This window comes from Pleurodeles waltl, chromosome 2_2 (genome assembly GCF_031143425.1).
Source record: "Pleurodeles waltl isolate 20211129_DDA chromosome 2_2, aPleWal1.hap1.20221129, whole genome shotgun sequence".
Classification (NCBI taxonomy): Eukaryota; Metazoa; Chordata; class Amphibia; order Caudata; family Salamandridae; genus Pleurodeles; species Pleurodeles waltl.
Window position 1 is genome coordinate 542,671,867 of NC_090439.1, and position 13,602 is coordinate 542,685,468.

General features: G+C 52.3%; 1 protein-coding gene across 1 annotated transcript in view; it reads right to left on the bottom strand.

Moving 5' to 3' along the window:
* Positions 1-10,273: 10,273 nt before the first annotated feature.
* The window catches only part of CDH2 (cadherin 2), a 276,482-nt gene continuing 273,153 nt past the window's right edge, over positions 10,274-13,602 (bottom strand). Inside the window, exon 16 of the mRNA XM_069220067.1 lies at positions 10,274-11,660. Within this exon, the coding sequence (XP_069076168.1) occupies positions 11,454-11,660 (207 nt within the window). The 3' untranslated portion in view covers positions 10,274-11,453. The remainder of the gene's footprint in view (positions 11,661-13,602) is intronic.

Below are 13,602 nucleotides of genomic sequence, written 5' to 3' on the forward strand. Positions count from 1 at the left end.
CACCGTCACGCCAACAGAAATACGCCCATGCCATTACGACCCACGAATCCACACGGCGGTCATTCAAACGCGGTATTCCATTGGCGCTACACACCGCCGCGGTCAGAATACACACACAGCACCAAAACACAGCCACATTGGACAATTTGAAATACACACACCTGATACACATACACACACCACTCCCACACAATCAACCAACTATATACAACACACCCACATCACCCACAAACCCCTGCGACCATAATTACTGAGAGAAGGAGAGAGAGACACAGCAGACAATCCATAGCAAGACACACTGAGGCACACTACACCATCACACACACCACATAGTAGCACAAAGCACCACTCACCAACATACTTATCATCGCATACACCACCCCACACCTCACCCACACCACCCCATGGCACCCCAAAGGCACCCACGCTTTTCGGACCAAGAACTCCGGGTCATGGTGGAGGAAATCCTAAGAGTGGAACCCCAGCTCTTCGGCTCGCAGGTGCAGCACACCAGTATAGCTAGGAAGGCGGAGCTATGGCAGCGGATCGTGGACAGGGTCAACGCGGTGGGACAGCATCCCAGGAATAGGGAGGACATCCGCAAAAGATGGAACGACCTACGGGGGAAGGTCCGATCGATGGTCTCCAGGCACAACATCGCGGTCCAGAAGACTGGCGGCGGACCCCCACCCACCCCTCCCGAATTCACATCGTGGGAGCAAGACGTCTTGAACATCCTGCATCCTCAGGGCCTCGCAGGAGTAGCCGGAGGAATGGACTCTGGTAAGTCCAATCTCAACTACTATATCCCCCCCACCCCACCAGCATGCCAACCCACACCCCCACCCTCACCCCCAACCCCCCAGCACACATCCTCCCTGACAATGTCTCACCAGCACAACCCACCCATCCCAACACCAACTCCTGCATGCCAACACAAATCATGGGCACCCATCACCTAAGCATGACCACTGCACTAACCCCCCCCCCCCACTAACTACCCTCACAAAACCTCCCTCAAGGGAATGCCTGCACTGGGGGACAAGGGCACCCATAACACGCACGCTATTGCACACACAGAAACAATAACCAAACTCTCTTACCCCATGCAGGACCTGAACGACAACACACCAGCCAGGAGGGTCCAGAAGTGTCCATCCCACCACCGGAACAGGCCCACACTGAGGATAGCAGCTCTGTCGACAGTGAACCTGATGACCAGCCCGGACCATCGGGGACCTCTGGGCAGTCGGTTCCCCTCAGGCAGCCACAGGCCACACCAGACCCGACCCCCTCTGCCAACACCAGCACAGCTCCCACCCAGCGGGCCCATGCCTCTGTCTCTAGGACAGCTCAATCAGCGGTGTGTCTGCCACTACAGGGCACCCAGGCTAACCCAACACCCCAACAACAATAGGGACCTGGGGGCAGTGGTAGCGGGCACACCGTCCAGGGGACAGAGGCCGGGGGAAACCGGGCAGCTCGGAGGGCTGCTGTGCGACAGGGGGGGGAGGAGAGGCCCAGGGAACCCACTCTCCAAGAGGCCCTCACCACCCTCATGGGGGCATACCACCACTCCCAAGAAACGATGGCGACGGTACTGGCCAGGTTCACTGAGATCCAGGCACAGCAGGAGGAACGCTACATGGGGTTCAGGGAGGAGCTGAGAATCATCGGGACCGCAATGGGGACCATCGTCCTGGCTCTCCACAGGATAGAGGACGCGTTGCGGGACCATGGTGCACCACACAGGGCCCCTGTCACTAGCCCGGACCAGGAACAGCCTACCACCTCCGCCGGCGCTAGTGGACAGGAGGTCCCAACACCTCGACAGCCCCCCAGAACCCCACCTCCTGCTGAAGAACAACCACCCCGTAAGAGGAGCCTGAGACCAAAAAAAAAGACAGAGTAGGATGTCAAGACCCCCGCCAGCAGGACATACCCCCTCAAGTCTTCCCACTGTCCCACATTGCCACCCTGTCCAACCATGAACTGCCTATGCTCCATCCTTCCACAGGCAAAAGGACAATGCACCTGTGAGACTGAGAACTGGACTCTGCCATGGATATTCCTCCACCCCCACCCATCACCCTTAGAATCACATGTACCGATATCTAGCACTGTAAATAAATCACATTTTGCACACAAATCTGTTTTGAGTCATGCTGTATTATTAACAAATGTATTACATATTACTGTTCAATTTCTGTTCTGTCAATTAGTCATGACAACATACCAATGTCAATACGCTGTATTTAATGGGCGAACCAAGCAGAAGTCAGGTACTGAGTCAGACAGCACTGAGAAGGGAAGGGAAAGGCAAAAATTAATGAAAAACATCTGTGGGGAACTACAGAAAGTACAGATGCAGGAGGCTATAAGCAATTGTGAAATGGCGTGGGTGATTCTTACCTGTGTGTTACTGGAAATACTGTTGTATCACTCTGTCCCTATTGTCTGTGTCGTCCTCAGAGTCTTCCTCCTCTTCACTCTCCACAGGCTCCACGGCTTCTACAACACCACCATCTGGACCATCCTCCTGCAGGAAAGGCACCTGGCGTCGCAAAGCCAGGTTGTGGAGCATACAGCACGCCACGATGATATGGCACACCTTCTTTGGTGAGTACATTAGGGATCCACCTGTCATATGCAGGCACCTAAACCTGGCCTTCAGGAGCCCAAAGGTTCGCTCAATCACCCTCCTAGTACGCCCATGGGCCTCATTGTACCGTTCCTCTGCCCTGGTCCTGGGATTCCTCACTGGGGTCAATAGCCACGGCAGGTTGGGGTAACCAGAGTCACCTATTAGCCACACACGCTGTCTCTGTAGCTGTTCCATCACATAGGGAATGCTGCTATTTCGCATAACATACGCGTCATGCACTGACCCTGGGAACTTGGCATTTACATGGGAGATGTACTGGTCAGCCAAACAGACCACCTGGATATTCATTGAATGGTAATTCTTCCTGTTCCTGTACACCTGTTCATCGTCATTTGGGGGGACTAAAGCCACATGGGTCCCATCAATTGCACCAATGATGTTGGGGATGTGTCCAAGGGCATAGAAATCAGCTTTCACTGTAGGCAAATCACCCTCCTCTGGGAAAATGATGTAGCTCCGCATGAGTTTCATCAGGGCAGACAACACTCTGGATAAGATCTTGGAAAACATAGGCTGAGACATCCCAGATGACATGGCCACTGTTGTCTGGAATGAGCCAGTTGCAAAGAAATGGAGGACAGACAGAACCTGCACTAGAGGGGGAATTCCTGTGGGTTGGCGGATGGGGGACATCAGGGCTGGCTCCAGCTGGGCACACAGTTCATGGATGGAGGCTCGGTCAAGTCGGTATCGTAGTATTATGTTGCGTTCTTCCATTGTGGACAGGTCCACCAGCGGCCGGTACACGCGAGGATTCCTCCTTCTCATCGCTAGTCCCAGCGGACGGTGCCTAGGAAGGAGAATATGGAGTACAGAGTCAATCCACTCACAGGTACGTACAACACAGCTTGCACAGTACAGGTAAATGTATGGTTTGATATGTTTGTATGTGTGCCATTGCAAGGCCTAGGCCTGTGTGACGCATTAGAAATTAAGCCATGTGGGCCCTTGAAATGGCCGATGCCTGACCTGTGAAGTGGGACAATGGGATGTGAGGTCACTGCGCTGACGGGGCACACCGTGGCGGTAGGCGGTCGAAGACCGCTGTGCGAAGACGCATTGGTTAACATTGAAGCCTATGGGTTTCAGGAGCCAATGACGATGTGCGCCGGCGGTCGCGGGACGCACCGCCGCGGTACGCACCGCCGCGGGCGTGACCGCCATTTTCTATCTGCTCAATCATTCGAGACCTGATCATCCACAGGAGAGGACCTATACTGCAAGTGCTGCTGTGAACTCGGTCTGGAAGTGACAATGGCTGCTGCTACTGGTGAAAGGGCCCCCGCCTTCAGTTCAGAAGAGTTGGAGAAGCTCGTGGACGGGGTCCTCCCCCAGTATGCGCTACTCTACGGTCCTCCAGACCAACAGGTGAGTACACTCAGTGCACATTGAATGGGTTATGCCTGTGTGGAGGGGGGGGATGTAAGTTGGTGGGGTGTGGAGGGAATGAGGAGTGCAACGCACGACAGATGAGAGAATGGGAACCATGACAAGGTTGGGGAGGGGGGGGCATGTACTCCAAACATGCAGATATGTGACGGTTTCTCTTTCCCACCCTGTACATGTCAAACAGGTGAGCGCCCACCAGAAAATCGATATTTGGCGTGCCATCGCCAAGGAAGTCCGGAACTTGGGGGTCTACAACAGACGGGGCACCCACTGCCGCAAGAGGTGGGAGGACATCCGCCGCGGAACGAGGAAGACCGCAGAAACACTGCTGGGGATGGCCTCCCGACCTAGGAGGGGTGCCAGTCGCACCATGACCCCCCTGATGTCCCGGATCCTGGCGGTGGCCTACCCTAATTTGGATGGGCGCTTGAGGACAGCGCAGCAGACACAAGGGGGTGAGTATCCGCACATTCTCCTATCTGTATGCGCATTGGAGGCGTCTGGGTGGGGGAGGAGGGCTGTGGGTGACATTAGGCCAGGGCGCTCTCTGTAGTGTAGTCCGCTCCCTTAGGCATGGCCCTGTGCCCCCGCCCCCCACCTCTGTAGGGTGCCAAGTGCAGCTACCCATGCTCCAGCATCACACATGTGCACGTGTGTTGTCCCTAGACCTGTTTGCCTAGTCAGAAGTACTGAGTAGTGTACCCCAAGTTCGCGACTTAGTGCACGAGGCACCTGTGTCTGTCCTCTCCGCAAAGGGTATTGCTAAGGCATGCACTCAACTTTGTTTCATTTCTCCCCCCACCCTAAATCTTTGTCTTCTTGTGTTTTAGCATCATCAGGTGGAGGAGATTTGGCGTCGGAGCAGGAGGGAGCTGCAGGTCACCAGGCCCCGGTGGGCACTGACACAGACACCGAGGGCACCAGTGATCCGGAGGGCGAGGGGAGCACCACAACGGGGGCCGGTGGAGACACCAGTGACACGGACACGTCCTCGTTTGGGAGCTCCCTAGCGGTGGCGGCACCATCTGTGCCCCCCGCAACAACAGGTACAGCTGCCACCCAGCGCACCAGCACCGCCCTCCCAGCAGCCCCTCAGTCTTCGCTCCGTGGCCGCTCGGCCAGGAAGGCGCGCGTCTCCTTCGCCCCAGGCACCTCAGCCCCTGCCTCTGTTACCCCTGCTGCCCTCAGTGCGGAGCTCATTGACCTGGTGAGGACGGTCATTGTTGGGCAGACTACCCTTCTGAATGCCATCCAGGGGGTGGAAAGGGAGGTGTATCGGAGCAATGCCTACCTGGAGGGCATTCATTCGGGTCAGGCTGCCCATCAACGAGCGTTCACTGCTCTGGCCTCAGCACTGACGGCAGCCATTGTCCCTGTCTCCAGTCTCCCTCTTCTATCTGCCTCCACCCTTTCTCTGTCTCCTGTACCTCAACCTATCCCATCCACACCATCAGACCAGCCTGCACACACCTCAACACCCAAGGCCAGCTCATCCAAACATAAGCACCACAGAAAACACAAGCATTCACCCAAGCAACACACAGATGCAGACATATCAACAGTCACTACCACCTCTGTGTCCCCGTCCTCCTCGTCTCCCTCCTCCCTCCCTGTGACGTCTACACTCACACCTGCATGCACCCCAACATCAGCCAGTTCTTCCACCACCAGCAAACCCTCCACTACAGTCCGCACACCTGCAGTCACCACCCCCACTGGCATTTACACGTCCCCTGTGTCCTCTCCCACTGTGTCTGTCACCCCCTCTTCCAAGACACATAAACGCAGGCAGACACCCAAACAACAGCCAACCACCTCACCACAGCCTACGTCCCAGTCACCTGCACCCAAGGACAGCACACCTGGCTCTCATACAACCACATCCTCTTCCTCCACTTCTCTCACCACTACTCCTACCCCTTACCTTGGTCCCAAGAAAAATTACCTCTCCAGTTTTGACCTCTTTCCCTCCCCCGACCCACCCCCTCCAACTGGGAAAAGTCCCAAGGGCACCTCAGCCACCACCAGCCCAACTTCTACAGTGCAAGTGGTGCATGGCATGTGGAGTCCACCCTTTGGCGGCAGTAACACTTCGGTGAGCAGCAAGGGGACAGCCAGCCCCCCCCCCCAGGCAAGAGGACCCGGAAATTGAAGGGCCGCCGTGAGCGGACAGAGACGGCTGCCCCCAAGGAGGTGACTCCGGCCACTTCACCGGCCACAGCAGCCAGGGGAGGCAAGGGCCCGAGAGCCCCATCTAAGGAGCGGAAGGACAGCAGGGTGGAGAGGACAACCACCAGGAGCGCGGAGCAGGAGGGCCCCACAAGCCCCATCCCGGCTGCAAGGGACGACACCAAAGGGCCCAGGACTCACTCCCCGAAGGGGCCTGACACAGCACGGTCGGAGGGCGAGTGAGCAGGGTGTCCAGGCCAGGTATGACTCCCTTGACATACTGCAAGAGCACCGCTGAACAGGGCCCGCCGTGAAGACAGGTACCGCTGAACAGGGCCCCGCCGTGAAGACAGGTACCGCTGAACAGGGCCCCGCCGTGAAGACAGGTACCGCTGAACAGGGCCCCGCCGTGCAGAAGAGCACCGCTGAACAGGGCCCCGCCGTGAAGACAGGTACCGCTGAACAGGGCCCCGCCGTGAAGACAGGTACCGCTGAACAGGGCCCCGCCGTGAAGACAGGTACCGCTGAACAGGGCCCCGCCGTGCAGAAGAGCACCACTGAACAGGGCCCCGCCGTGAAGACAGGTACCGCTGAACAGGGCCCCGCCGTGAAGACAGGTACCGCTGAACAGGGCCCCGCCGTGAAGACAGGTACCACTGAACAGGGCCCCGCCGTGAAGACAGGTACCGCTGAACAGGGCCCCGCCGTGCAGAAGAGCACCGCTGAACAGTGCCCCGCCGTGAAGACAGGTACCGCTGAACAGGGCCCCGCCGTGAAGACAGGTACCGATGAACAGGGCCCCGCCGTGAAGATAGGTACCGCTGAACAGGGCCCCGCCATGCAGAAGAGCACCGCTGAACAGGGCCCCGCCGTGAAGACAGGTACCGCTGAACAGGGCCCCGCCGTGAAGACAGGTACCGCTGAACAGGGCCCCGCCGTGCAGAAGAGCACCGCTGAACAGGGCCCCGCCGTGAAGTCAGGTACCGCTGAACAGGGCCCCGCCGTGAAGACAGGTACCGCTGAACAGGGCCCCGCCGTGAAGACAGGTACCGCTGAACATGGCCCCGCCGTGCAGAAGAGCACCGCTGAACAGGGCCCCGCCGTGAAGACAGGTACCGCTGAACAGGGCCCCGCCGTGAAGACAGGTACCGCTGAACAGGGCCCCGCCGTGAAGACAGGTACCGCTGAACAGGGCCCCGCCGTGCAGAAGAGCACCGCTGAACAGGGCCCCGCCTTGAAGACAGGTACCGCTGAACAGGGCCCCGCCGTGAAGACAGGTACCGCTGAACAGGACCCCGCCGTGAAGACAGGTACCGCTGAACAGGGCCCTGCCGTGCAGAAGAGCACCGCTGAACAGGGCCCCGCCGTGAAGACAGGTACCGCTGAACAGGGCCCCGCCGTGAAGACAGGTACCTCTGAACAGGGCCCCGCCGTGCAGAAGAGCACCGCTGAACAGGGCCCCGCCGTGAAGACAGGTACCGCTGAACAGGGCCCCGCCGTGAAGACAGATACCGCTGAACAGGGCCCCGCCGTGCAGATGAGCACCGCTGAACAGGGCCCCGCCGTGAAGACAGGTACCGCTGAACAGGGCCCCGCCGTCTCAAGCACCGCTCCGCTGGGCCCTTCCTGTCAAGCACCGCTCCGCTGGGCCCTTCCCGTCAAGCACCGCTCCGCTGGGCCCTTCCTCTCAAGCACCGCTCCGCTGGACATCGCCATGTCATGCACCGCTGCGCTGGGTCCCACCGTCTCAGGCACTGTTTATGGTTCACTGTGCCCACCATGCCTCCTCCTTGACCAGTGGACTCTGTAATCCACCTGAGAGACTGTGGCTTTGCACTCCCCAGGATGGCACAGTGGGCAATCCACCCACTGTAGAGACTTGAGAGACTGTGGCTTTGCACTCCCCAGGATGGTACAGTGGGCAACCCACCCACTGTAGAGACATTGAGAGACTGTGGCTTTGCACTCCCCAGGATGGTACAGTGGGCAACCCACCCACTGTAGAGACATTGAGAGACTGTGGCTTTGCACTCCCCAGGATGGTCCAGTGGGCAACCCACCCACTGCAGAGACATTGAGAGACTGTGGCTTTGCACTCCCCAGGATGGTCCAGTGGGCAACCCACTCACTGCAGAGACTTGAGAGACTGTGGCTTTGCACTCCCCAGGATGGTACAGTGGGCATGGTGGCTCCTCGTGGATCTGGCGTCGTGGACTCATGTGGCTGTGGTGGCCCCCCCTTCCCTTCCCCCTGAGGTGCCTGTAGTTTTGACATCAGATGCCCCTGCAGTGTTCTCTCCAAAGGACTCAGGTCTCGTGTGTGGGCTTTGCCCTTGTTTCGCAGAACCTTGGCCCACGGACATGTTAGATTCGTAGGATGTGCAGGACTTGTTACTTCAGTGATACACTGATGTGTATATCTTTTTGTTTTTTGTAAATATTTTTCACGGTTGCTCAATTATTTCCAGGTGCTTTTTTTGTACATGAAAATGTATTCCAAATTTGGTTGTGTCATTGTATTTTTAAAGGGTCTTTGTGTGGTGTCACTGTGACTTCCTGCTCTGCATTGGTGTGTACATATTGGGGGGGTGGGGGGGGTCGCATATGTGTATGCCCGTAACCTTTCTTCCTCCCCCCTCCCGTGTGTCGTAGGTGCAGTACTCACCGTTGACGTCTGCGCCGGAGTTCGTACTCGTGGTAGATGAGCAGGTAGACGAGAGCAGGTATGATGTTCAATTCGGGTTCCATGCTGTCCGGATTCCGCGTGGAGTGTCTCGAGGTGAGCGTTTTCCATTGGAAATGTCTGTTTCCGCCGTGTTTTTATCGGCGGGGCTCCCGCCCCGGAAAAGGTGGCGGATTGGTGGGTCGTGATAGGGTGAGCGGTACATTGTCTGCCGCCTGGCTGTTGGCGGTGACCGCCGCGCTGTTTGTTTGTTCCGCCGTGGCGGTCGGAGTGTTAATGCGGCGGGCTGTGTTGGCGGTTCCCGCCAGGGTCAGAATTGCATTTTTTTGTCCGCCGGCCTGTTGGCGGGTTGGCCGCCGCTTTATCACCGACCGCCAGGGTCAGAATGACCCCCTATATGTACACACCTTGGTGAAAATTGGGTCTTTGTTCTTTCTCAAAGCAAACCAACAATGGTCTCTTCACACAATCACCTGTATGTGTATGCCTCTAAACTTTAAGTACGAAACATGTCTGTCGACTTTTTGAAATCTGTAACCCTTAGTCCGGTTCAAAGTCTGTCTTAGACCTTTCCAACTTTATTCATACATTTAGGGGAATATTTAATCTAATATAGTTCTTACACAATCAGATTAGAACTACATATCTATGTATTTGGTACTTTCAGGGCAGCATCTAAAGATGTGTGAAATGTTATACAACTTGTAATGTAGCTTGAAGCTTGAAGACGAGTAAAAACACAGCATCTACATACTTTGTGAAGGAACTCACGGCTTGGCCGCACACCATCACAGTTATGCAAGACAAAAGTGTAACAGACACTTCAGTGGCTAACAATGCACAACTGAAGTAAGGCAGTTACTTTTTTGTGTACCAGAGGTGGTAGGTGAAAAAAGAGAAATAAAATAGCAAGAATACATACCATACACTTAATAAAGAAACATTTGTGCAAGAAGTCTGATTACATATGCACGTATTCTGGGGTAGGAGAAAAAGTTCCTTTGTATTTTGAATTAAGAAATGCATGGGAACCACTGATGTAATGCCTTAGCACATAAACCTTTTTTTTTAAATAGATGACGCGTCCTTTTCAATAAACAAAAATTATAATTTAAAGGAAATGCAGCCAAGGCTTATATGGCACAGAAGAACCCAAAGGTCGTTCGTAATTCTCTTTCATATCCACAGCAGAAATTCGATTTTCTTCTGGTCTTTGGAGGATCGAACCCACAGCTCCAGCATGTTGAGGGGTGTAGAACTGCTTTCTTTCTCCCCCTGTTCTTCACAATGAAATTTACGCATCTTGGGATTTTCTCAACATTCAAAGCTGTTCAAGTGGAAAAGAAAAAAGTGCTACCAGTCACCGAATCCAAAATTAGCATTTTATTCAGAATGTTGGGGGTCAGAGGTGTATCATTTATATTCTGGTACACAATACAGAGGAAACGAAACTGTAAGAAGTCTCTCCGGTTTAAAAGCGACTCTTTTGTTGTTGTTTTTTTACACACATTATTAGTGCCACCAGCGTCAAACCCCTCGTCCTGTTTTTGGTACAAATTATGTAAAACATTTGTGCTAAGAAGACTGCCCCATACCCTCCCCCAACAACTCTCAAACCAATAAAAAATTGAGAATTCAATCTACAGTTCATGAGCTGAATTGTTTTCACTTGATCGCAATCTCTTCTGTAAATACTTTATCCATAACAAAAAAGATATAAACATGCAAATTGCAAAAACCTGAATTCATAGTCCAAATAATACATACACATGTTCAGAAGTTTCTGCACTTCTTCATAGACTATGCTGAAAAAACATTATGTACACAAACCATTTTTACAGTGGAGTGAAAAAAAACTAAAGAACCAGAATTAATTTTTGAGTGCACATGAATTAGGACCAAAACGTGTCTAACACTCTACCTGTATATGAAGAAAAGATCTGCGACAAATGGGTGATATGACAACTCCCTTTATTCGCAACCGGCTGCATAAGTTTTAGAATTTTAGTGAGAAAAAAATAATCTAAAACTAGAAGTAATGCTCTGTACAGTTATCAGCCTCACGATTTTGTTTGTCCAGCCAATAAAATGACCTCATGAGTTTTGTTTAACTTTTTTAAAATTTTCTTCCATATTTTAATAAAAGCAATGCAATGTAATACAGCGTGTCGAAGCAAATTATGTCACTTACTCTTTCTAGTCCACAACATACCTTGTCTGCTTAGTTCACCCTTTCAGAATTCAGTACCATTAAAGCCTTGAACATAAAACTAATTACGGTCTGAAAAAGGTACAAAAAGGCACATAAAATCCCAGTGCTTCTGTACTGTAAAATTCAAGTGTAACTGAGCTCAATTTCCTCCAAGCAGTATTGGATTACAGATATTCCCAATGAGCCCACATTGGTTTGCAGCCTATGCCAAAGCCTTCGGACAAGCACTTGTGCTAGTAGACTACAAAGTTAAAGCCTAGCTTCTTTATGCTTTTTTGGGAATATCAGTTGAAATGTTTGTCCTTGTCCAAAAAACTTAAAGTCTCATCTTGAACTTCAGTCATCACTACCGCCGTACATATCAGCAAGCTTCTTGAAGCGCGGGCCCCAGTCATTGAGGTAATCATAGTCTTGTTCACCGCCACTACTTGAGGAGTTGAGAGAGCTCAGGGACCCAGCCGTAGAGCCACTGCCTTCGTAGTCGAACACTAGCAGGGAGTCATATGGCGGGGCTGTAGGGTCGTTGTCTGCTGCCTTCAGTCCCTGAAAAAGAAAGAAAATGAATGACTGTCACTTCTGGTGGAAATTGAGGCACTACTGCACAGGCTCATAATACATTTTTTTTCCAACCACTGCACCTTTAAAGAAATTGCCTTTCACGGACTGGTATAATCTTCCAGATTTATCTCACAAACTGGTATTAATTTTACACTGTGCATACATTAAACAGCTAAATGAGTGTAAATTCCTGCTGCAGAGAGTTGCATGTAACTTTCAGGTCACAAGTTGGAAACCCGTCAGGAACAAATACATTTTCTAGTTTTCAAGGTTAAGTGATAATAATAATGTTGCTAATAATTGTACCTCTTTTTGAAAGCGACACAGAGGCTATAATTATACTTTTTATGCGCTGCATTTGCGTCATTTTTTTACGCAAAAGCGGCGCAAACTTGCAAAATACAATCATGGCCCATATTTATACTTTTTGACGCAAACCAGCACCAGCGCTGGTTTTGAGTCAAAAAATTTACCGCCGGCTAACGCCATTCCAATGCGCCATGCGGGCGCCTTATTCATGGACTGACGGTAGCCGGCACTGCAGGCTGGTTAGAGTAAAAAAGAATTACTCTAACCGGGCAGCGCAGGCGTAGGGAAGAATAGGGGTTGTGCGTCAAAAAATGGGGCAAGTCAGGTTAGAGTAAAACATCATGGCTCTAACCGGACTTGCGCCATTATTTGACGCACAACCCCCATTGAAATGACTCCTGTCTTAGCAAAGACAGGAGTCATGCCCCCCTGCCCAATGGCCATGGCCAGGGGACTTCTGTCTCCTCGGCATGGCCACTGGGCACAGGTAGGGCCCCACATGCCACTTTAAAAAAATAAAAAATATACTTACCTCTACTCACCTGTACTTACATGGGATGGGTCCCCCCGTCCATGGGTGTCCTCCAGGGGTGGGTGAGGGTGGCAGGGGGTGCCCTGGGTGCAGGGAAGGGCACCTGTGGAGTGCTTCCATGGTCAGAGACCATGGAAATGAGCCCATAGGTCCCTTAATGCCTGCCCTGACCCAGGCGTTAAAAAACAGCGCAAATCAGGCAGTGCGCCATTTTTTAAGGCCCGCCCCTCCTGTGCGTCAAAATGACGCAGGAGTATAAATAAGGCGCACAGGCCTTAAAGTCATTTTTGGGACGGGAACTCCTACCTTGCATGTCATTAACACAAGGCGGTTTCCCGCATCCAGAAAATGACACACGCTGCTTAATTTTGACGTTTGCGGGGTCGGGCGTCAAAGTATAAATATGGTGTTAGGTTTGCGCCGAATTTGCATCCAAAATTGTGATGCAAATTTGGCACAGAGTATAAATATGGCCCTATATTTTGTAAGTTTGCGCCGCTTTTGCGGCAATGACGTAAATGCGGCACAAAAAAAGTATAAATATGGGCCATAGTTTGTCTTTTTGCTGATGCAAATAAGACTCATTAACCAGTCATGTATGATCCTGGCACCATGTTTTTCATTTGTGGCTTAGTACTAGCAGTCATACAATTGAAACAGTTTTTGAAAATGCTTATGCCATTAGAAGAAATGACATAAAAGGCCTAGAACAGCATTACTTATAAGCCACACACTGTGAGCTGGCTGATCCTTTGCTCTCATTTTAATGCCAAATAGCAGCGTAGTGTGTTATCAGAAAAGTAAAAAAAGAAAGTTAAGCAAACAATGGAAATCAATGCAAATGACCCCCATTATAACAACATTAAGATCCTCAAGTCATGCTTTATCTCACCATTCCAACACTTCAACAGGATGAGTCACTTTGCATTTGGCCTGGTGCCTAAAAACCACCAGAGGCAGGTTGTAATAGCTAGTTAATGTACTTGCTGTTGTGGTTTAATGTATAATTAATATGATTCATGGATGTGTACCCATAATAATAAATTCCACAGAATTGTAAAGCGCATTACAGATAAAACCTCAGGA